General features: G+C 61.6%; 2 protein-coding genes across 2 annotated transcripts; both read right to left on the reverse strand.

Annotated features, from left to right (window-relative positions):
* Positions 1–5: 5 nt before the first annotated feature.
* On the reverse strand, positions 6–7,676 carry TTYH2 (tweety family member 2). Its single transcript, XM_050319370.1, has 14 exons — positions 7,479–7,676; positions 6,796–6,968; positions 5,472–5,583; positions 4,856–5,076; positions 4,674–4,769; positions 4,503–4,575; positions 4,328–4,397; positions 4,126–4,181; positions 3,920–4,012; positions 3,749–3,841; positions 3,532–3,674; positions 2,991–3,176; positions 2,828–2,906; positions 6–1,223 (listed from the first exon to the last, which is right to left on the reverse strand). The coding sequence occupies exons 1-14, from the start codon at positions 7,605–7,607 to the stop codon at positions 1,146–1,148; spliced, it is 1,602 nt and encodes a 533-aa protein (XP_050175327.1). The 5' UTR covers positions 7,608–7,676; the 3' UTR covers positions 6–1,145.
* A 543-nt stretch (positions 7,677–8,219) lies between these two features.
* Positions 8,220–10,564, reverse strand: RPL38 (ribosomal protein L38). The gene is made up of 5 exons (XM_050319136.1): positions 10,223–10,564; positions 10,024–10,052; positions 9,306–9,366; positions 8,606–8,728; positions 8,220–8,316 (listed from the first exon to the last, which is right to left on the reverse strand). Exons 1-5 carry the CDS (start codon positions 10,542–10,544, stop codon positions 8,291–8,293), a joined length of 561 nt encoding a protein of 186 aa, XP_050175093.1. The 5' UTR covers positions 10,545–10,564; the 3' UTR covers positions 8,220–8,290.
* Positions 10,565–21,971: the final 11,407 nt, after the last annotated feature.

Below are 21,971 nucleotides of genomic sequence, written 5' to 3' on the forward strand. Positions count from 1 at the left end.
AGAAATTTAGTCCAAGTGTTTATTATCTTTTCTCCCAAAAGGGCACATACAAATCCAGCCGGACTCCAGCTCCCAGCCCGAGTCCTTCGGTTAGTTCACATGCGGTTAACAACAGCTCTTCTACCAGTACCGTTATATGGAAATGTTAAAAGCCAAAAAAATAAAAATAATAACAAAATCCCTTGGGATTTCCCCCAAAAGGGAGGGATGCTAGTCACAGGGAACGTGGAGAGAGGGAGGCAGGGGGATGTACTGATCCTGGGTGGGGGGCACCCACCACCTTTTGGGCTGCGGGGTCTGGGGGGGGATAGAGCAGGGGGTCCATCCCTGCTCCATGGGGAAAGGCTTCCTGGGGATCACTGTGCCAAAGGGCAGCCCCAAAGGATCCATTCAGCTCCCAGCTCCTCTGCCTGGAGCCCTGGGAATGCTGGATGAGCACCCCCAGGGTGGCAGGTCCACACTGTCCCCTCCCCAGGCACTCCATCCCACCCCAGGGAAGCCCCACTAGTCCCTCACCCTCTCCCAGGGGATTCCTGACTGCCCCAGGGCTATCCTGCAGGAGAAGGGGATCCTGCCCCATATCCCACACGCGCCCTGGGGAGCCAAATCACCAACAAGAGCCTAAAACCACACAAAAAAACCCTGCTACCAAACTACACTGCAGAAAACCCCCTCTGGAACAGAGCCAGCGAGTCAGCCCACGCTCCCAAGAGCTCCCACATCCCAGGGGGCAAAGCAAAGGAAAGCCAGCAAGGCCAAAACATCCGGAATTCCCCAGCCTGGGGGGCGGGAAGAGGGGCACAGGGGGCTGGATCTGCCCTCGGGGAGCAGCCGGGCAAGGGGGGATGGGGAAAGGTTGGGATCACTAGTGGTTGGTGCTGCATTGCTACGGGAGCCCCTGCCTGGACCCCTCCCCGGGGGGTCCCGGGGTTCGCCCTCCGAAAGGCTCCGACATTCCCGGGCCGGGAGGAGCCGGCGCTGGAGCAGCATCCCCGCGGCCCCTGGGATAAGGCAGGACGAGTGGAGGCCCAGGAGCTGCCAGGGGGGTGCCCGGGGGGCTCGTTCCTCCTCCCCCGCCGTGTCTCCTCCCGCGTGCTCTCCGGGGCTCTTTGGTTTCCCGAGGGAAACGCGGGCGGTGTCCCCTCCTAGGCCGGGAAGTCGCCGCGGTGCCGGACGTGCTCCTCGGTGACACTCAGGTACGTGGCCCTCATGCTCGGGGAGTACTGTGGGATGGGGGGGACACAGAGGGGTCAGCACACCCCCCCAGGACACCGGGACACAACCCCTGCAGCGCCAGGGATGGCCCCATGGAGAGGGAGCACTGCTGGCCACGAGGCTCGATCCCTCATTAACCTGCCAGGTGGGCATGGGGAGAGGTGCAGACCCTGCTCACAGCCTGGCTGGGGGCTGGGGGAGATGAGACCTCCTCAGCCTGAAGCCCTGGAAATGCTGCCTGAGCCCCCAAGGTTGGCAGGTCCACGCTGTCCCCCCTCCCTGGGCACCACATCCCACCCCAGGGATGCCCCAGTTATCCCTAATCCTCTTCCAGGGGATTCGTGGCCACCCCAGGGCTGTCCCTGCCCCAGCCCACACCTGTCCTGGGGAGCCAAATTACCAAAAAGAGGCTGAAACCACCCAAGACCTGCTATTAACTGCAGCAAAAGCCCTGCTTTGCTCTGCTTTGTCCCTTTCCAGGTTCATCCTCCACCTTCCCAGCTCCAGCCCAGCAGCAAATTCATCCCAAATCACTCCATGTGTACAATTCCATGGGGTAATAGCAAGTCCAGGGCAGGGCCCCAAAACTCCAGCCTCTCAAAATCTCATTTCTTCAGGATTTCACAGCAGGAAGGATCGCCCCAACCAGGCACTAAGGAAGATTATTCCGAGTTTGTTCCTCTGGGCTCGGAAAGTCCTTCCTCAGGGATCTGAATCCTGGGTAAATTCATTCAGGGCTGGGAGCTGGGAGAAGTGCTCGAATTAATCCCCCCTCATGTGCCCCCTCTAGGAAGAGGCTCTTTCCAGCTGCCAGGTCTGTGCAATGGGATTACACCTGATGGAAAAAATCATGCCTGGAAGAGGGGAGCACAGCACTGCTGCCACGGCAGCATTCCCAGAACTGTGTCCATGTCCCACTGCCTGACCTGGGGAGCTTTGGGGATGGAGATGGGGGCCAGGATCCCAAGGTGTGGGAGCTGCAAATCCTCCTGGAACTTCCTGGGGAAAAATTGCAGCCCAGTCCCTCCCTCCCCAAGCTTTCCACACTCTTCCTGAAATCCAATCAGGGAAAAGGGATGGAGGGAGGCACAGAAGAGGGGGAGGATGGGGGAAACCGGCTGCTGCCCTGGGATAAGGAGGGAGAGGGAAGCGGCTGAACTTACTCTTGATGGGCAACTTAGCTCCAAAATAATGGATGCAAAAATTAAAAGAAACCATAGGGAAAAAAAAAAAAAAAAAAAAAGACAAGCAATATAAAAAATAAAGCAGCAAATACCAGACAGGCAAGAGATTAACAACGAGCACGGAAATGGGAACGGGCAGGGAGACACTGCCAGGAGCGTCCTCTGAAAGTCAGGATGGAGAGGGAACACGGGGAAGGGAGGGAAGGCAGGGCTATTTTGGGCTGCCCCGAGCTCGTGGCTGTGCCCCCTCCCCACCGCCCCTGCGGGCCGGCCGGGAATTGGGTTAGAGCCAAGGGCAGGAGGGGCCAGGAGCACCCGCCCCTGTCCCGCCCCAGCGAGCAGCTCCCGGTGACCCCGAGGGGCTCCACGCCCCGGGGACCCCCCCGGGGGTGTCACAAGAAGGACTTGGCCTCGGTTGCCCACCGTACCGTGGGGGGGGGAGACCCCCTGCCGATGAGGGGCACGTTCTCGTAGCGCGGGTTCCCTCCGAAGAGCACGGCCTGGTTCCTGGGGGGCACAGCGAGACCCCCGTCAGCCCCTGCCCCGGCACGGCGGGGGGACCCAGGGAAGGACGGGCAGGGGGCAGCTCACATGTACTCGGAGACGGGGGCGTTGGACACGGTCTGGGCGGGCGGGTGGAGGCTGCTCTGGCTGCCCAGGCTGCTGCTGTAGCTGCAGAAGCTGCGGAGCTGCCCCCGGGGCGGGCGGTGGGCGGCCATGCGCCGCGCCTGCGGGTTGAACGGGTCCTCCTCGTCCATGTCGTCGTAGTCCCGGTCCCTGGGGACGAGGGGACGGGGATCACACTTGGGGTCAAAGTCGGGGGGGGCCTCATGCCCACACTGGGAGGTGCACATGGCCCGTCTGTGCCCACGGTGAGGGCAGGGGGATGTGGGGGTTGTGGGGGAAGGAGCTGCGGGCAGTGGGGCTGCACAAGGGGCTGCACGTGCGGGACCGTGGGCAGGGGGTCTGGGGGACAGGGGGCACACAGGGGACCACAGGCAGAGGGGCTGTGAGCAGGAGGGCTGCGGGGGCAGGAGTTATGGGCAGGGGGGCTGCACGGGGTGGGGGACGTGGGCAGGTGAGGGGTCTGCAGGTGTGGGGGATGTGGGCAGGGGCCCGTGGGCAGACCCACCGTCCTGTGAGCTGCTTCCACGCGCGGGGGGCAGCGCAGATGATGGTGGAGAAGGAGGCGGCCGCCAGCAGGGAGAAGAGCCCCAGGTAGAGCAGCCCCTCCACCCCATCGTAGCAGATCCCGATGAGGGCGTCCAGGTAGTCCTGGTGGGACACAGGCAGGGTTGGTGGCAGAGCAGGGGACCCCAGAGCTGTGCCCCCACCCAGACCCCCCTCACCTTGTGCAGCCCCCGGCAGTCCAGCAGGGCTGTCAGCTGATGTAGGCTGGTCTCTGAGGAGTTGAGGAGCTGCTGGACCCCCAGCAGGTCTTGCTGTGTGAAAAGAGGGGGTCAGGACAGCGCTGGGGAGCAGGGTGGGGACAGGTGAAGCCCCAGCACCTCCTCCCATACCTCTGCTGTGGGGAAGAGGGGCAGTGCATACTGGATGAGACCCTGGGTCTGGATCTGCATCGTGGTGAGTGAGCGCTGGAAGACGGTGAGAACCTGCGAGGGGGAGCAGGAACAGTCACAGACCCCCCAGCCCTGGGACCCCCTCAGCTCTGGGACCCCCCCCCCGCCCCAGGCAGCCCCAAGCAGGGTGCCTGGTCCCCCTGTACCTGCTGGAAGGGGTTGCTCAGGCTCTGGTCACAGTACAGGTAATAGTGAGCCACCGCTGCAAAGCCAAGGGGACACATTGGTAGGAGCGTCCCGGGGGACAGGGAGCAGTGTGGGGGGAGAATGGCACAGGGGGGCACTGGACCCCCGGGCAGGTTTTGGGGTCCTGCCCCAGTGTGGCTCCACCTGGGAGCTGGCTCTGACCTGCACTGATCTCGTCATCTGTCTGGTTCAGGATGAACTTGTCTGGGGCCACGCAGAAGTCGCTGGTGCCCTGTGGGGACCAGAGGGACATCGAGGGACGGGAGGGACAGGACGGTGCTCGGCAGCCTTTGGCACAGCCAGAATCAGCCCTGCCCTCCCCTCCTGCCCCACTCACCACCGCTGCCATCGTGTCCACGGCCATGGAGGCCCAGCTGAGGACGAGGGTCAGCAGCCCACAGCACAACATCCTGCGTGGAGAGCGGGGAGCACGAGGAGGGAGCACGTGTGTGTGTGGGGCCCACCCCAACCCCCCTCAGCCCCCCAGTCCCACCCACAGGGTACTCACGTGGCCAGGAGGCAGCGGGAGCGCTTGGCCAGCCCCAGACAGGCCAGCAGGCAGACGGTGAGGACGAGGATGAAGAAGAGGAGGTAGGCCAGCCACCTGGGCACAGAGGAAGGTCCATCACCCGCGCCCACCCCCCAGCCCTGCCGGGGCCGCCCCCCACGCGGCGCTGAGGCCCCGCTCACCGATAATACTCCACGAAGGCGACGTGCGCCGACAGCGCGGTGAGGTCGGCGCTGACGCCCCCCCAGCCCGGCAGCCCCTGCAGCTGCAGGACGATGCTCCCGGCCAGCTGCTCCACCAGCTTGAGGGTCTGCACGTAATCCCCCCGCGGGGCCAGCACCTCGTTCAGCCGCGCCAGGTGCTGCTCCAGCCCCCCCTGCATCTGCAGCGTGGTGCCTGCAACCTGGCAGAGGTGGCATGGTCAGACCCCCGGGATAATCATCCCCCCAGGACACCACGCAGGGCTTCCCTGCCATCAGCTGCACACCTGGAGGAGTCATTTTGCCCCATCCATGGGATGCTTTTCCTCCAGGAGAGCAGCCCCACCTCAAGCCCCCACGCAAAGCCCAAGATGAATCCATTCTCCAGGACAGCCCTGCCATGGCCTCCCCAGCCCTTCCCACTCTGCCACAAAGGTCCCATTCTGGGGGGTGACGTCACCCTCCCGCGCTCAGCACAGCACGGCTGCCCCGGGGGCTTGGCTGGAGCAGCCAGACATCCCTCAAGCTCCCTCCCCAGTGCTCCAACCAAACCCAGGATGGGATTGTCCCCACTGGGGGACCCTGCCCGTGGTCCTACCAGCGAGTCGATGCCGGTGAGGGTCTGGTTGGCGTGGTCCAGGGCGTAGAGCAGCTGGAACACCCCATCGTTGGTCTCGCTGTTCCCGTAGAAGCCGATGCCGACAGCAGCGCTGGGGGCAGGGGGGGATGTGGTTAGAGGGGAGGGACAGGCTGAGCACAGACTCACCCTGGGACACCAGCTGGACAGGGGACAATCCCTGGAGCATCCCGGGTTTGGGGGACCCCTCAGCCATGGCGGGGCAGAGCCAAAGGGGCGGCACAGGGACCTGCTCCTGGCGGTGCCCGGGGACACCCGGAGCTGCTCCACAGGCACACGTTGGTGCTGAAGCTCCTGCTGCCAAACCCTGGGAGACTGAGGTGGAGGGGCTGGGCCAAGCAGGTTAGGGAATCTGCTGGAAGCGCCATGCTTCCTGATTAAACCTGCTGGGAGCACATGGAGGCTGCTCCAGGCCCCCAGGCAAGCTCTCCACGGCCCCTTCGGTGTTCCCAAACGGAGCTGGGCTGAAAGTCACAGCTGGACCCAAGGAAGGGGGTACCCCTGGCCATGTCCTGGCTGGGCACATGCCCACACATGGCTGGCTTATGCAGGGCTGCTCCCTCCCTGTGCAGACACCAGCCAATTGGCCATCATTAGCCCCTTAACGGCCACCAACAGGCTGTTGGGGGGGTTCGAAAGCCCCCGGGAGCTGCAGAGAGACCCCCCTGCCACGGAAGGGGAGTGAGGGGGGAGCGTGCTGAGCTCATTAGAGCCGTTTCCCCATTCCCCTGTTTCCCTGCTCCATGGCAGCCATCTCGCCCCGCCCGGCAAACCAGCCCCTTTGTCTGCAGAGAGGGTCGTGGCCGGGCAGCCAAACAGCCCCCATGGCCCCTCCTGTCCCCCCCCAGGCCAGGAGTGCCCAGGGGGGCACGGGATGGCTGCTGGGCAGTCCTCCTGGCCAGGGCCTGCCCCAAACTGGGGTGGGCTCGGAAAGCCTGTGGAGCGGTGCTGAGAGAAGAAGTGTCCCCTTGTCTGATTGCTGTGGTCGCAGTTAAGGCCGGGCACACGGGACCTGCCAGCTGGGTCAGGCTGCCATCCGCCATCTGCTCCGGGCTGGGATTAGCGACCGGCCCCGCTCCCGCCCGGGATTAGCCGGGAAGGCGGCACAGCGTGAGGGGACGGGGCTGGCCCGCAGCTGGTCCCTGGGGCTGCCCGGCAGCTGCACGGGAGGAGGCTGGGATGGACCACATTTAATTGCACAGATCTAATTAAAGCGACTCGTGGCTGGGGCGCAGAGTCCCCTCGGTGATGGGGGACAGCACTGGGTCCCCGTCCCCGTCCTCACCAGCAGATGAGCCCGGCGGTGACGGCCATCCAGGTGACGCAGCAGGAGTGGGGCTGCTTGGAGTCGGGGTCCTGGTCCCTCTTGCAGCAGCACAGGCAGATCAGGTAGATGGTGAGGAAGAGGAGGTTGAGGCCGAGGCACACGGCGGCCACCAAGCCCAGGAAGAGCAGCGACTGGGAAGGAGAAGAGGGGACAGTCAGCGCCCGTGCCCGTGACCCGCACGTGTGCCCGGGATGCGGCCGCGTCCAGCGCCCCATGGGACTGTCACGAGGGGAAGAGGAAGTGTCCCTGTCCCTGTCCCCGTTCCCATCCCCATCCCCACGCGGGGCCACCAAGCCGCAGGCCGGGGTGCTGGGGGTGCAGCCGCCCCTTGTGGGGGCGTTGGGGCACCGGGACGCCGGCGCTGCCCCCCCCGCCTCATTTCGGGGTCCCTGCGGTCCCGGCCGGCGCGGTGGGCGCCAGGAGCGCGGGGCAGGGGCTCGGCAGGGGCACAGGCGGGGGTGACCCTGTGCCCCCCCCGGGGCCGGGGGTGCCGGTGCGGGCTGTCCCGGCGGGGGGGCCGGGCCATGAAAGGCGCTTTGTGCGCCGTGCGATCAGAGCCGGCGCCGGGCGCCGCCGGGGCCAGCGGAGCGGGGGGAGCGCAGGGCGAGCGGGGGCGCGGGGCGGGGGTCCCGGCGCGGTACCTGCTGGTAGTCGGGGTCCTGCGGGCGGAAGGCGGAGGGCACGGGCTGCAGGCGCGGGCCGCGGTGCGGGAGCCCGTGCAGCCAGGCCGCCCACCACGGTGCCAGGTAATCGGCGCGGGCGGGCCCCATGGCGGGCCGGGGGCGCGGGGGCGCGGGTGGCGGGCGGGGGCGGCGGGCCGCCACGCCGCGGGCTCTGCCCGCCCGCCCCGCACACGACGCGCCCTCGGCACGCCCCCCGACCACGCCTCGGCACCACCCACCGACCACGCCCCGCCGGACCCGCCCCCGGGATGGCGGAGCGGCGACAGTCCCCAGTGTCCCCGAGCCCGACCCCAGCGCACCCCGGCACCCCCCGCTATAGGGGAACCCCTCCCTGCTATGGGGCGGCACTACACCCGATCCTGCCCCATTGTGGGGGCACCACTGCCCACTCCTCACTGGCACAGGGGGGCACCGCACCCCATCCCCCTCTGCTGTGGGGGCAGCACAACCCAAAGCTGCCTGCCCACCATGGGGTCACTGCAGCCCAGCACGACCCCTCCCTGCTGTGGGGGACCCCACGCTGTCACCTCCTGCCAAGGGCGCTGTGGGGGCCTGGCCACAGGGCATGGACATGCCGGATCCAGTCCAGCCTTTCCCCATTCCCCACTCTGGGAAAGAAACAGTCCGGGTTTCCCCCCACCTCCTGAAAGCGGCCCTGGGACCCCCAACAGAGGCACAGCAAGGTGGGAACCCCAGAGGTGACACCAGAACAGTGTTTTATTTATTGTAACAAACATGGAGAATCCGACAGGGGAACAACTCATCCCGGCTCATTTCAGCTCCTTCACGGCCAGACCTGGGCAGGAGAGAGGACATGGGTTAGAGGGCTCAGCTGTGCAAAGAGGAGGTGCTGGGAGCCCCCTGTCTCCACTGGGACCACCCAGGGAAGGGGTGTCTGGAGCCCTCTGTCTCCTTTGGGATCAGGGGGCTCAGAGCCCTCCAACTCCCCAGGAATGCCAAGCCCTGACCCAGGCAAGGGTGGTGGCACCAGTTCAGGGACAGCGGAGCTCCACGAGGACACCCCCGAAGGGTGAGTCTTGCTGCTCCCCTCAATCCCAGCCACCCCCCCAGTGCCCCTGGGATACCTGGGGGCAGGGACTGCTTCAGCTTCTCGGCCTTCTCCTTGTCGGTGATGACCAGGGTGTAGAGGTACCGACTGCAGCGCACCTTGAACTTCACATTGTCCTTGTTCTTCTTGATCTTCACGGCTGTAGGGGCAGGGCAGGGACACCCCAGTGTCACCCCAGGGGACCCCAATCCTCCAGCAGAGCCCTCCAGGGGCAGAATGGCCGGAGGAGCTCAGTGCTGCTCCCCCAGCGCTCAGCTCTCCCTCCTGCCCACACCCCGAGTAACAAAACATTCCCGAGGGATCCGTGACACCCCATCCAAACCAGCCAGAGAAGAGGCAGCACTCCCCAGGGGCTGTTAAACAGTGGTGTTGCAATTGTTGTCACTTTGTGTTGGCAGCAGAACTCTCGACCCGGGGATGAATCCCCCCGTGTGGTGACAGAGCTCCCTGACAGCCCAGGGCTCTGCAGAGCAGGGGGTGCTTTGGGAATGGCCCCAGGGAGCTGCACCTGGGGCGAGGAGCAGTGGGAACACCGTGAGGGACCCCCTGGACCCCCAGCCCCTCTGCTCACAGGGGTCACCTCGGTCCACACGGAGCCAAAGCCACTCTGAGTCACCCCCAGACCCCCAGCTCTCGTCCCTCGGTGCTCCCGAGCCCAGGAGCTGCTCAGTGTCCACAGGGACCTGTGCTGGACCGTGCCAGGGACCCCCACTCACACTTGGCATCCTTCCTCCGTGCTGTCAGCAGGAAGTCCTTGATCTCCTCAATCTTGCGAGGCTGGGAGGGCAGGGAGACTCATGAGATCATGGGATCATGGCATGGGGGGGTGGGAAGGAGCCTGAAACCCACCCAGCACCATCCCCTGCCACGGGCAGGGACACCTTCCACTGTGCCAGGCTGGTCCACCCTACCCTTGCACACCCCAGGGGTGTTCCCAGCCCAGAGCTCATCCCCAGCTCACGCTCTGGCTGCGCTGACCCCCAGGACCCCCCATGGAATTCCCCTCCCCCCGGACCTCCCATGGAGTCCCCCCAGGATCCCCCATAGAATCCCCCCATGGAATCCCCGGACCCCCCATGGAATTCCCCCTCCTCCCCAGGACCCCCATGGAGTCCCCCCAGGATCCCCCATGGAATCCCCCCCAGGATCCCCCATGGAATCCCCCCAGGATCCCCATTAACCCCAAAGACTCCCCTTACCCCACACCCTGCCCGAGATGGGACAAGAGACCCCCTCCCTCCCCCCAGGGAAGGACCTGTGCCCCATCTGCACTGTCTGGGGCCAGACGAGACCCCTCAGCCCTGGGGATCCCCCTTCTGCACCGTGACCGACACCGGCAAACCAGAGCCCCCACCCCGAGCACAGACAGGCCCAGGACCCCAGGGGCATCCCCCCGCACCCCCAGGAGCCCCCTGCCCGCCGTCCCCTCCTCACCATGGTCCCAGCGCCTCGGTCGCTCCAACCTGCGGCACAGGGACCCGGAAATGGCGTCAGCGCAGCCCCGCCCCGCCCGCCCAACATCGAGCCCCCGGCGCCCCCGCCCCCCGCGCTGCCCCCGTGCCCCCGCGGTGCTCCCCCGGCCCCCGGCCCTGATGGCCGCGGATCGCCCGCCCGGCCCGCGCCGCCATCGCACCCTCGGCCGCCGCCACAAGCAGGAAGTGCCCGCCGCGCTTCCGCACCCGGGCACTATATCCCCTACGGCGCGCGCGGGGGCACAAACTGCTCCCGATCGCGACCGTGCGGGCCATGGCGGGACGTGCGATGAGTTGGCGCGGGCTCAGCTTCCCCCCCACGATGGGCAGAGCGCGGTGTGAAGGGAACGATGGGCTCTTCCAGCGTCCCCGATCCACCCGTGCACTGCTGGGAAGGTGGAGCAAGGCTATCAGCGCGCGGGCTGGTCGCAGTTCCCCGAGCCTCAGTTTCCTCAGCCTCATCTCTCGCGGGGGATGATCCATCTACGATTCCACCTTATTCCTGTGCCAAGCCCCCCCCCCCCCAACCTCCCCGAGATGCTGGGGCTCGATGATTCGAGCAGGGCTGTAATGGACCAGTCTTGCCACAAGAGAGAGCTTCAGCCCCGCTCAAAGCCCAAACCCACCCCTAAACCCCAAACCCGCCCCAAAACCCCTGCAGGAATCTTGGCGGTGGGTGGCGGGGGCGAGTGACCCCATCCTGGCCCTGCGCCCCCATCCCCGTCCCCTGCCAAGCCCTAAGTGGGGCTGGACCAGTATTTGGGGGCGCTGGGATGATCCCAAGGGGGGCTGGGTGGGGTCAGCAGTGTCTGCCCCCACTCCCCTGCATCCCAGAGCACTTCCCACACAGTGACAAGCCCCCCAGTTGCTCCCAGTACCACCCCAAGCCCAGTGACTGGGAGGAAACCCACAGCTCCCACCCCAGGGCTCCCACCCAGGGGAGGCTTCTGGTGTGGGACCCTTCTCCCTCTGCGCCAAACGAGCTTTTTAATTGTTTGATTTACTTCTCTCCTCTCTGACGGGCTGATCTACTCCGCTGCCTTTTAATTGCTCCCGAACTCGAGCGGTTTTTCATGTTTTAAGGAAGGCTGAATGGGGTAATTAAACCCCTCGTGGAGTAAATCAGCGGCGCCGGGAGGAGACAGCTGAGAACTGGAGCTTTTGGTGTAATAATAAAACTAAACTGGCATGAAAAGCGCCCGTTTTGGCACCAGAGCTGAATGCTGATGCCGGGCTGGGGAAGGGGGAGGCACTGGCAGCCCCAAAATCACTTCCCAGAGAAGCTGTGGCTGCCCCATCCCTGCAAGTGTCCAAGGCCAGGTTGGACGGGGCTTGGAGCACCCTGGGCTGGTGGAAACCAAACCCAAACCATTCCATGATTCTGTGATCCCTTCTTCTACGTCATTAATGAAGGTATTAAACAACACTGGTCCCAGTAGGGCCCTCCAAGGGCCACCTCTGGTCCCTGGTGTTCACAGCCATCCAACCAGTTCCTGATCCACTTCCAGGGAGCCCATGGAACCCATCTCTCTCTCCCAAAATGCACTGTGGCACTGCCATCAGAAGGTCAGGGGGGTGACTGTGCCCCCACCCTCTGCACCCCCAAACAGCAGCACTCCCTGGGAACAGAATCCCTTCTCAGTAGCACTGAAGAGCCGAGCGGGTGCCTAAACCAATAAATCAACAGCAATAATTCATGAGAGTCATCAGCTGCTCCAAGTGGGGCTCTTCTCATGACCGACTTGAAATTAAAAAAAGAAATTAATAAAAAAAAGATTAAAAAAGAAAAAAAAAGGCACCACCAAGCCCAAACCCCACCACACTCGGAATCCGCAGCTTTTTCCGACACATCAAATGCTTTTCCTGCCGCCTCCCACCGGCCCCGGCTCTGCCGCCGGAGGAAATTCAATTAACGGCCTTAATTCACCCTCCAGCTGCTGGGTTTATGTTGGAAAATCCTCCCGATTCCGCTCGGGAAGCGCCGTGACTGCATCGGGGGGTGCTGAACCCCGTGGGGTGGGGGGCTCATGGCACCTTGGTGTGCGGCCTGGGGACCAGGTCAGTGAGGAGCCCTCTTCCTCCTTCTCCTCCTCCTCCTTCTCTTCTTATTCCTCCTCCTCCTCCTCCTCCAGCAGCTCCAAAGGCTCCGGGAGCTGGAAGCCCATGGAAAAGCCCTCCAAAACCATCCAGTCCCCCTGTGCCCCATCCCCACCTTGTCCCCCAGCCCAGAGCACTGAGTGCCACGGCCAGGCCTTCCCTGGACATCTCCAGGGCTGGGCACTCCAAAACCCCCTGGGCAGCCCCTGCCAAGGCCTGACCACCCTTTCCAGGGAGAAATTCCTTCCAAATTCCTCCCAACGCGTGCCCAGGGAGCAGGATGTCCCCACACCAGTCCCAGCGTGGTGGCACGGCGGTGGCACCGCTGCCACCTCCCAGCCCCTGGTTTGCTCTGCCCGGGTCCCTCTGCACGGTGCTCGTGCTGGAAGGAACTGTGGGAGAGGTGGGAGCTGGCAGAGGGAACAGGAGACACGACAGGGCACGTTCACCAGAGATTCCCTGTCCAACAGCAGCAGGGATTGATTCTCCCCCCATTTACTGGAATTTCCCCTGCTGGTGCAGAGGAGAAAGGTGGATAACCCAATCCACCACACCAGTGCCACGTGCCAGGAGCATTCATCCTTACCAGCGACAGGAATCTCTCCCCAGTCCCTCCCTATTTCCTTCTTTTTCCCCTTTCACTCTCAATTTCCTCTCCCAGATTCCCAGGAAGGGCCCTGGCAGCGCTGCTGGGAGCTGATCCATCCTCTCCTCGTGCAGCTCCTCATCCATCAGCCAGGCTCCTTCGGAGCATCCGGAGCTCCATGGGCAATTTGGGGGCCATTTGGAGCCTCGGTCATATTTTCTCCATCTCTCCCCCTTTTGTTCCGTGTTTGTGGAGGACAAAGGCAGGCACAGGCTGGGTTGGGGTGGGGGGGACGGGCAGAGCAAATCCTGAGAAACAAAGCGCCTGTTTTCATGGAAATGCCCTGCAAAGGAGGGAGCAAATTTGGGGAGGGAGGGGACAGGGGGCTGGGGGGAGTTGAGTTCAGTCCTGGCATCGTGGTGTGGCCAGAGCAGGGAAAAGGGGGAGAAAGGGGCTGGAAGTTTCCCCACAGGCATTGGGCACCGTTTGAAGCTGTGGAATATGGGTATATTTTGTAATTAGGGATGGGTTGGGCCGGATCCTGCCCGGGCAGGGCATCCACGTGGGAGCCAGGAGCAGCATCCGGATGGGGAGTGGCTCCCACTTTGCCTCCAGCTGTTTTGGGGGGCTGGGAGAGGCTGGAGCTGGGGGGTGGCACCCCAGTGTTCCCCCCTCTGCCTCTCAAAGGGGATGTGCCCTGGCTGGGGGCACTGGGCAGCATGTGAAGTGTCCTGTCGTGTCCTGTCCCCATGTGTCCCTCCTGTGTCCCCCCGATGTCCCCAAACCCACGGGGGATCACCATTAGTGATCCAGGGGTGACATCAGCCCCACACCCCCAGGGGCTGAGGGGGGTGCAGGGAGACCCCCCCACATGGGTGCTGCAAGGAGGGGGGTGGGCAGACCCAGGGGCCCCAGACCAGGGCCCCGGTGGGTGCTGGTGACCACAGGACACAGAGCAGGCAGGTGTGACACTGATGGGTGACACCAGTGGTGGCACCGCCGGGGCGAGGACAGAGCAGGTCCTGTCCCCCTTCTCCGCTCCTGCCGAATTTGGTCTCATCCTGCAGAGGAAGATTATGGTAATTTTCCTCCCCCCTCACGCATAATTTTCCGACCGGGCTGCAGCGGCGGCTGTGGGAGAGGCTGGGTGATGGGAATGTCATCTGCGATTCCATTATCTCCTCCTGCCTCCCCGCTCGCTTTTTTCCTTGTGAAACCTTCATCAAAATCTGTCGATCTAATTAGGACAATTACAGCGCGGGGACAGCTGAAACCTGCCCAGAGCCTCCTCGGCGAGAGGGAGGACTGGGGTTTGGGAGGGGGTTGGGAGGGTTTAGGGATTTTTTGGGGGATTATTTTGGCGCTGTAGGGGGATGGATGGGGTTGGAGGGTCCCAGCCCCACATGCTGCCCCGGGGCTCCTTCCTGATGCTGGTTTTGGGGTGCATGGCCCATCCCAAGGGGATGGAAGTGGCCTCAGATGGGGCATGAAACCATGGATCCCCCTCATGGATCCTGCCAGGAGGATCCCACCTCGCTGGATGTCACAAGCTGGAGGGGTCTCAGGGCCTCTCTGGGGGCAGCTGCCACCCCTGTGCCTGGCACACCTTGTCCCCCAGCCCCGGGGGTCCCCGCCGTGCTGTTCGGTGAGGGGGCCCCGTGAGGCTGCAGCTCCCGGATCCTCATTGTTATTCCATCCCCGCGCGGTGGCAGCTGGCGGGATGGGAGCGGAGTGACAGCGGTGACAGGTAACGCCAGCCACGGGCCCGGCGACAGCCGGCGGCTTGGCAGCGAGGGCACCGCTCTGCCGGGGTCCTGATCCCTGTCCCGCCGCAGGGATATGCCCTGAGGGCACAGGGATGCTCCGGGATCCAGAGCCCCGAGCTCTGCCCACCCCGGGGTGCTGAGGACGCTCCACCAGCCGTGGGGACGGTGGTAAATGGTGGGTTGATAGGGTGGGCACAGCTCCTCTGGGGTCCAGATCCGTGTCCCCACGCTGGGGTATCCCATGAGAGGACAAGAAGAGCCCCCGGGAGATGCTCAGGCCCCTGAGCCCTGCAGTGGGCGCAGAGGTGCCCGCCCCAGGGTGATGGGGGTGCTCCGAGCAGGGAACTGGGGTCTCCTCCCCCTCGTCCCCACCTCCAGCACCCCCCCACCAACACGGGGGACCCTGCACCCACACGGGTGGGGGTGGAGGGCGGGGGGGGGCGTCGGGCAGAGCCGGCTGCACGGGCAATTAAGGGAAGTGCCAATTGTCAGCCGGTGATTAACGCTGCTCCAAATCCGCATGAATATTAACGGCCGACACGGCCCAGGCTCCCGCGCCATGAATTCTGGATGAATCTTAAGATAAATCGTTTGGATAACTTAGCGGCAGCTGTACTCCCTCGCCACCCACTGCCTCCCAAAATCAGCTCGCGTCAGGCGACAGGAGCCGGCACGGACCAGGAACCGCCACCGGGAATCGAGCAGGGGAGAGCGGAGAGCCCAGGGCTCCCCGGGGGCGAAGGCTCCTGGGCTCTGGGGAGTGTCCAGGGATGGGTGACAAATCCTGTCACTCGCCGCTGTTCTGCTGTCTGTGCAGGGGCACATTTGCTTCGCCCCGGGGGCTCCTTCCCGGAGGGGTGGCATTTGTCACCACCCGCTACGGACACAGCGCGTCTCCCGAAGCTCTCCCGACGCCACGTTCCCGTTCGCAGGAGCGCATCCCGCTCCTCCAGCCCTGCCTGGAGCGTCCTCAGGCACACGCGCACAGATCCATCATCCCGGCGGGTTCCCGCCGCTCCCGGCCCCGCTGGGATGCTCCCATCGGCATTCAGCCGCCGTGCCGGCCGCCTGCTCCGGGCCCCAACCCCTCAGGGGCCGCGGCCTTGATTGCATCCTTGCGCTTCCATAAATCAGCCCCGGGAGCCTGGCGGCACGAGGTGGGAATGGCAATGTCACCGGCAGGGGATGAGCTTGGCCGTGTCACCGGGGTGGGATGCGGGGACCAGTGTCACCGTGACACTGGGATGGGATGCAGGGACCAGTATCACCGTGACACAGCGATGGGATGCAGACCCAGTGTACTGGGAGCTTCCCTGGGAAGAGAAGAGCTTCTCCTCACCCCGCACCTGCACCCTGGGGCACCTCTGGGTCCTGCAGTGCCCTGGGGTGGTGATGGAGCTGGGGCCTGCCCCAGTGTTCTGTCTCCAGGTTTGTGCAGCTCCAAGGGGTTTTCCTCGGGAGGGACCTGTGTATTCTGCCTCCTCTTCCTCCTCCTTCCCGTCCGTGGCATCCCGGATGGCCCCTCGGTGACCTTCCATGGCAGTGTGCCCACCGAGAGCTGCAAACCTGCCCCCCAGCTGCCAAAACACCGTCAGAAAAATCAGGAAATCAGGTGCAAATGGCAAGAGGAGATTAACGGGAGAGGAGCGATTGAATCAGGGGCCATTAACAGATTAAATCATTACACAGAATCACATCAGCGCACAAATAATATGAATAATAATCGTGGCTCGGGGGCATTAGATCCTGCTTCCAATTTATTTCAGCCAGGAGATGAGGGCTGGTGGCTGCCACCACCCACATGGCCCAGGCACAGAGGTGGCAGCACCGGGCTCTGCTCCCTGTGGGACAGAGGGCACACAGAGGAGCTCTGTGGTTGGGGACTGTGGCATCAGCTGGGATGTCCCCATGGGTCCACAGCCTTCACAGACCCAATGAGATGTGCCAGTGTAACTCTGCACCTTTCTGGGGGATCCTTTTGGGGTCCAGGCTCATCCCACCACCATCCTGCTCATCCCAACGAGGTCTCACAGCCTGCACGTCACTGGCATCCCTACAGGAACCCCCTAAGGTTACACCCCTGAGCCACAGCCCCTCATCCAGCATTCCCTATTCCAAATCCCCTTCCTGCTTGTATTTCCCTCCCTGTCCTGTTTCCCCTCCAGAGAAGGGAAGCAGTCACATCCCTGCTCTGCAGGCTCCTACTCCGAAGGGCTCCGGCGCTGTGTGAGGCAACAAACACGTCAATAAAAGGCTGCAAACAAAGGGAAAACATCTGTTCTCCCCAACTTAATTTCATTCCCATCACCAGCAATCCTGAGGAGCTGGAAACAAAGCCTGAGCATCCCGTGCACGGGCATGAGGAGGGGGTCGAGTCCTCCCTCAGCCGTGGGAGGGTTAATTCACATCTCGGCACCGTCACATCTATTCTGCTGGCAAATCCTTTCTTCCCTAAATTCCTGCTTGCCCAGGAAGGCAGGACAAAGTCTGAGCTGCTGCGACAACACCTGGGAACAAGTACTATTATGTGGTGTGACAACGTTTGATGAATTCCTGTGTGCCTGGGGGAAGGGACTAAGTAGGTGAATGAAGTGAGAATATTCTCCGTGACAATCAATACCCTCGATTGAGCCGTCTCCGCAGATGTGACACTTGGATTTCACTTCCTTGGACGTACTAACTGGATTTATGCCCCCTGAAAGCGGAAACAGCGGGGAGTGAAGTGCTGGAAGTGGCTGGCACGGTGTGGGCACGGTACTGGGGTGGGGTCATGGGATGGGGTGGTGGGACTGGGGTGATGGATTGGCATGACCGAACTGGAGTGATGGATTAGGGGTGATGGATTAGGGGTGATGATTTGGGGGCAGTGGGTTGGGGTGATGGAGCTGATGCAGTGGTCCATGCAGGCAGATCTTTTCCAGGGTGAGGAGATGCCTGGGCCGTGTTCTGGAATTGCAGCTGGAGAAAGGGGCGAGCTGAGTGCAGAGCAGGGGGACCCCCATGTCTGTGACCTGCGGGGACAGGAGTCATCTGCCATCGGATCCCGCACCCATCCTGCGACTGCCACCCTCATGGATGCCCCCAGCCACCATCCCAGGACCCCTGGCACCCAGTCCTTCACCTTCCACCCCACTGCCACTCCCAGCACCCTCATCCCCAGGTGCCACCGCATCCCCCGCCGCGACTGCGGGATTCCCGTCACATCCCGGAGCTGATGCCTCATCCCCAGCACGGCCATTTGTTTGTGCTGGTTTCAGCCAGACTAATGCTTTTAATGGCACATAATCATTTTTCAGGAGTCATTTGATGCTACTAATCATGGCTGTGATGCGCCACGCCGGGATGTGTAATGACACTCTGAGCAGGAAAAATGGCACTCGGATCCTCCGTTCTTCCCGCTCTAATCTATATTTTACCACATCTTTCTACCTAATGATACTTATAACTGTTAATAAATGACTACTTAAGCACTCTTTTTTTTTTTTTTTTTTTTTTTTTTTTTGGCAGTGGGCGATGAAATAATTCTGGATTAAAATATCAGAATGGGAAAGGGAAGTGGTGGATCAAGTGTTTCCCCGGTCGCTGGAAGGGGTTCACGTGGCGGGAAGTCTGGAGAATCTTCCTCTGCTCAGAACTTTGTAGCCTCTGGGTTAAAATAACAAGTGTTTAAAAAAAAAAAAAAAGTAAAATAAACAATTTTTTAATGAAATTCATCTCTGCAGGAAGAGGATCCTCCTGGCCCGGTGCCCAATGTCTTCAGGATGAATTATCGCGCCGTTCCTCACACTCCAACTCCTTTCATCGCAAAATTAAAGGGAATCTGGTAATTTATTTGTTTTAAAAATATGATTTTCCTAACAAGTTTCCTTCCCTGAACTGCTAAAACCCTGGAATCCCTTCCCTTTCCCTTTCCCTTTCCTTTTCCCTCTCCCTTTCCTTCCACAAAGCTCCTTTCCCTCTTTTTCCACCTTTCTTCCTCCTTTCCCTCTTTTTTTCTCGTTTTCCAGTTTTTTTCTCCTTTTCCTCTTTTTTCCTCACTTCCCTTTTTTTTCCTCCTCTTCTTCTTTCTTCCCCTCCTTTTCCTCTTATTACCTTCCCCCCCTCCTCAGAAGCAGCAAATCACTTTGATGATGACAGGAGTGAGGTCCTTTCCATGGACATGGAGTCACCCTGTCCCCTCTATCCATCATCCTTAATTAATTAGAATGTAATTGCTCGTGGATTCCTCCTCCATTACTCACAGCTGCCCACGCTCAGGATAAGGATTCCCTGGGACAAGGATTCCCCGTCCCTCCCGTGATTTCCTGCCCAGGGGGTTCCAAGACAAAGCCCAGGCTCGGGATGTATCCACCAGGATCTCTACTGGCACAGGTTGGACAGGGCTTGGAGCAACCTGATCTAGTGGAAGGTGTCCCTGTCCCTGCAAGGGGGGTGGAATGAGATGGGCTTTAAGGTCCCTTCCAACTCAAACCATTCCATCATTCCATGATCAGTCATCTCAGTCCATCAGGGGTAGGGGATGACCCATGGAACCTCCTGGACCCCGGTCTGACCAGGATCTTGCCCCTGCCCCAGCCCTTCTCCCGCAGCTCCCACCCTGTCTCTGCCCTCAGAGCTCCCTGGGAGGTTTTTGCCTTCTGTAAAGAAAAGACCAACGTGTTCCTGCTCCTCTGTCCCGGTCACTGGTGCTTGAATTATCCCATCAATCATGGAGCAGTGCCGGAGGTGGCAGGAGCCAGGCAGTGATGAGGGGGAGGTGAGGGATCCCTGCTGGTGCAGGAGCAATGGATCCAGCCTCAGCATCCCACTGGAACAGGGAAAACCTGCCCAAAACCTCACAGGGGGCTGGGCATCCCAGCCTGGATCCATGCTGGCCCCGAGGCAGGACTCCAGTGCTGCATTCCTGAATCCCAGATCTTCTCCCAAAACACAGGGCTGTCACCCAGGATGGCCATCCCATGGGAAACGTAAATCTCTCTTTGAACCATCCTGTTTTTCTCTCCTCTTTTCCCTCTGAGGCGATTTGACCCCACAAATATTGTCACAGGTACCCGCCCATCCCATAACCCCCCCCCTGAAGCCCCAGAGCGCACCAGGATTGTCCCTGGAGCTGGACACCAGCAGCTGGCACAGCCCTGCTGCCTCCTGGCTGCCAGCTAAGGAATATCCCGGTGGATCAGGGGGGAATGGGGCTGTTTGGCAGTGCCTGGCTGGGCTCTCGGCCATGGAGCCGCATCCGGCGGCCTCTCCATCTGCTCCGCGCTGGAAACATGTGGGGACAAAGCGAGTGTCACTCGTGCTAATTCTCCGAGACAACTGGTGGCAACTGGTTTATTGTCCTTTGGAGAGCTGGCACGTGGCCCTGTGTCCCCCTTCCCCTCCCTAAAAATGAGTACTGCTGCCCTGGAGCATCACTGAGTGCACCCACTCCTTCCCCTGCGCCCCACGGGGATGTGTCGCTGTGCCCATGGGCTGGAAGCACTGTGGCTTCACTGGAAAACATCTTTCCTGTTGTTAAAAATGTAGACTCAGAATATTTTCAGCTCTTTTGTCATTTTTTTGGTGTTATTTTTTAAAAAAACTCCGTTTGTAGCAGGTTTCTCATCTCTGGGAAGGTGTCAGGAGGGGCCCCCAAACCTCCATGGGGATGGGGACAGGGACACGTGGGACCCCATCAGTGACTGGAGACGTGGGGGTTGGAGGGTGGCAGTGACTCCAGCCCTAATAAATCATGGTGACACAGTTACAAGGGGCCACGTCACATCTCAGCAGCTGCCTAATTAAAAACGGGAATAAAACAAGGCAAGAAAATAACTTAATTTGGGTGTCTTTGCCTTGCTCACACCGGGGCACTTCTCCCTGTGGGGAAGGGTTTGTTCCATCTTAATTAGGCTCCAGGTCTGGAACAGGGATGGGGACAAGCCACTGCCGTGGTGGCCTCACAGCCCGGGGACACTGTGACCCCACAGACGGGGCTGGTGGTCCCAGGGTTGTTTTTCCCATCCCTTCTTCTCTTCTTTTTAATCACAGCTTCAAACAGGACCCAAAGTGGTGGCTCTTTATAGCCCTGCCAGGCCTGAGGACATTGTGGCACAGGGCCTGGGGACACCATGACACAGAATTTGGGGGTGTTGTGGCACAGGGATGTCACAGCCCAGGGCTCAGGGACCTGGTGGCACAGGAAAGGCTTGGGCAAAGGCTCTCCCCCTGTGGTGGGGGCTGCTCTCCCCCTGCCCATCCCGTGCCCCCCGTGTCCCACAGTTTGTCCCTCACCCCTGTGCCCTGTGGGACCACAGACACCTGCCAGGTGGGGGTCCTGGGGCCTGTCACCCCCCCAGAGCCGGTGGCTGAGGTGCCCTGTCCGGCCCCACACTGGGAAGGAATTGGATTAAAATGCAAATTCCTGCCTGGCTTTGCCAGTTCTCATCCTACTTGTTCTACAAATTCCCAGTGATAGAAGAAAAATCTCCATAATGGGCCTCTGGGGAACGGCTGGAAAAGGAGCCCAAACAACCCTGATCAGCCCATTCTGCCACAATTATCTCCTGCTTTTCTTCTCCCGAGGAAAATTAAACCATCAATGGGATTGGGGAGCTGGAGGGAGCGGCAGGGGCAGTGGTGGAGCCCCTGGTGCCACCCCCTGCATCTCCCTGTGTCCCCCCAGCACATTTTCCTCATTGCCCTGGGAAGTGGAGGGTAAAGCCACCCAAACTCCCTCAAAAGGAAACGTGGGATCTGTCTCTGGAGGAGCAGAGAAGGGAGACGGGAAGCGACGGTCTCTCTGCAGCGAGGAGAACACAAACCCTTTGATGTGGCACTGTGGGAAGGGAATGAAAGGCTCCTGGTTTATTCCAGGGAGACAATCCAGCCCTGCCCTTCTGATCCCCATTTTGTGACGAAAGCTTTGGGGCAGCTTTGGAGAGGAGAATTCCAGGGATGTGGGCGCAGCTCTCGCTGCCTCTGCCCATGGATGGGGCACTCCTGGTGTGTCCCCAGCTGTCCCTGCAGCTCCTGGCAGGATCCTGCAGCTCCCAGCATCTCATGGCTCATCCCAGCATCTCCCAGCATCTCCTGGCATGACACAGCATTTCCCAACATCTCCCAGCATTTGCTGGCATATCCCAGCATCTTGGCCTATCCCAGCATCCTGGCACACCCCAGGATTTCCCAGCATCTCCTGACATCTTCCAGAATCTCCTGGCACATCACAGCACCTCCTGGCATAACCTGGCGTGTCCCAGCATGTCCCAGCATGTCCCGACATGTCCCATCATCTCCTGGCACATGCCAGTATCTCCCATTATCTCCTCCCAGCATCTTCTGTCATGTCCCAGCATCTTCTGTCATGTCCCAGCATCTTCCAGCATTTCCCATCATGTTCCAGGGGTACCAGGACGGTTCTCACTGCCCAGTCAGGCCCCAGGGCTCCCCCAGGGCTCCCTTTGCAGCAATTCAGTTTTG

Source organism: Myiozetetes cayanensis, unplaced genomic scaffold (genome assembly GCF_022539395.1).
Source record: "Myiozetetes cayanensis isolate MyiCay16 unplaced genomic scaffold, myiCay2020 scf22, whole genome shotgun sequence".
Lineage (NCBI taxonomy): Eukaryota > Metazoa > Chordata > Aves > Passeriformes > Tyrannidae > Myiozetetes > Myiozetetes cayanensis.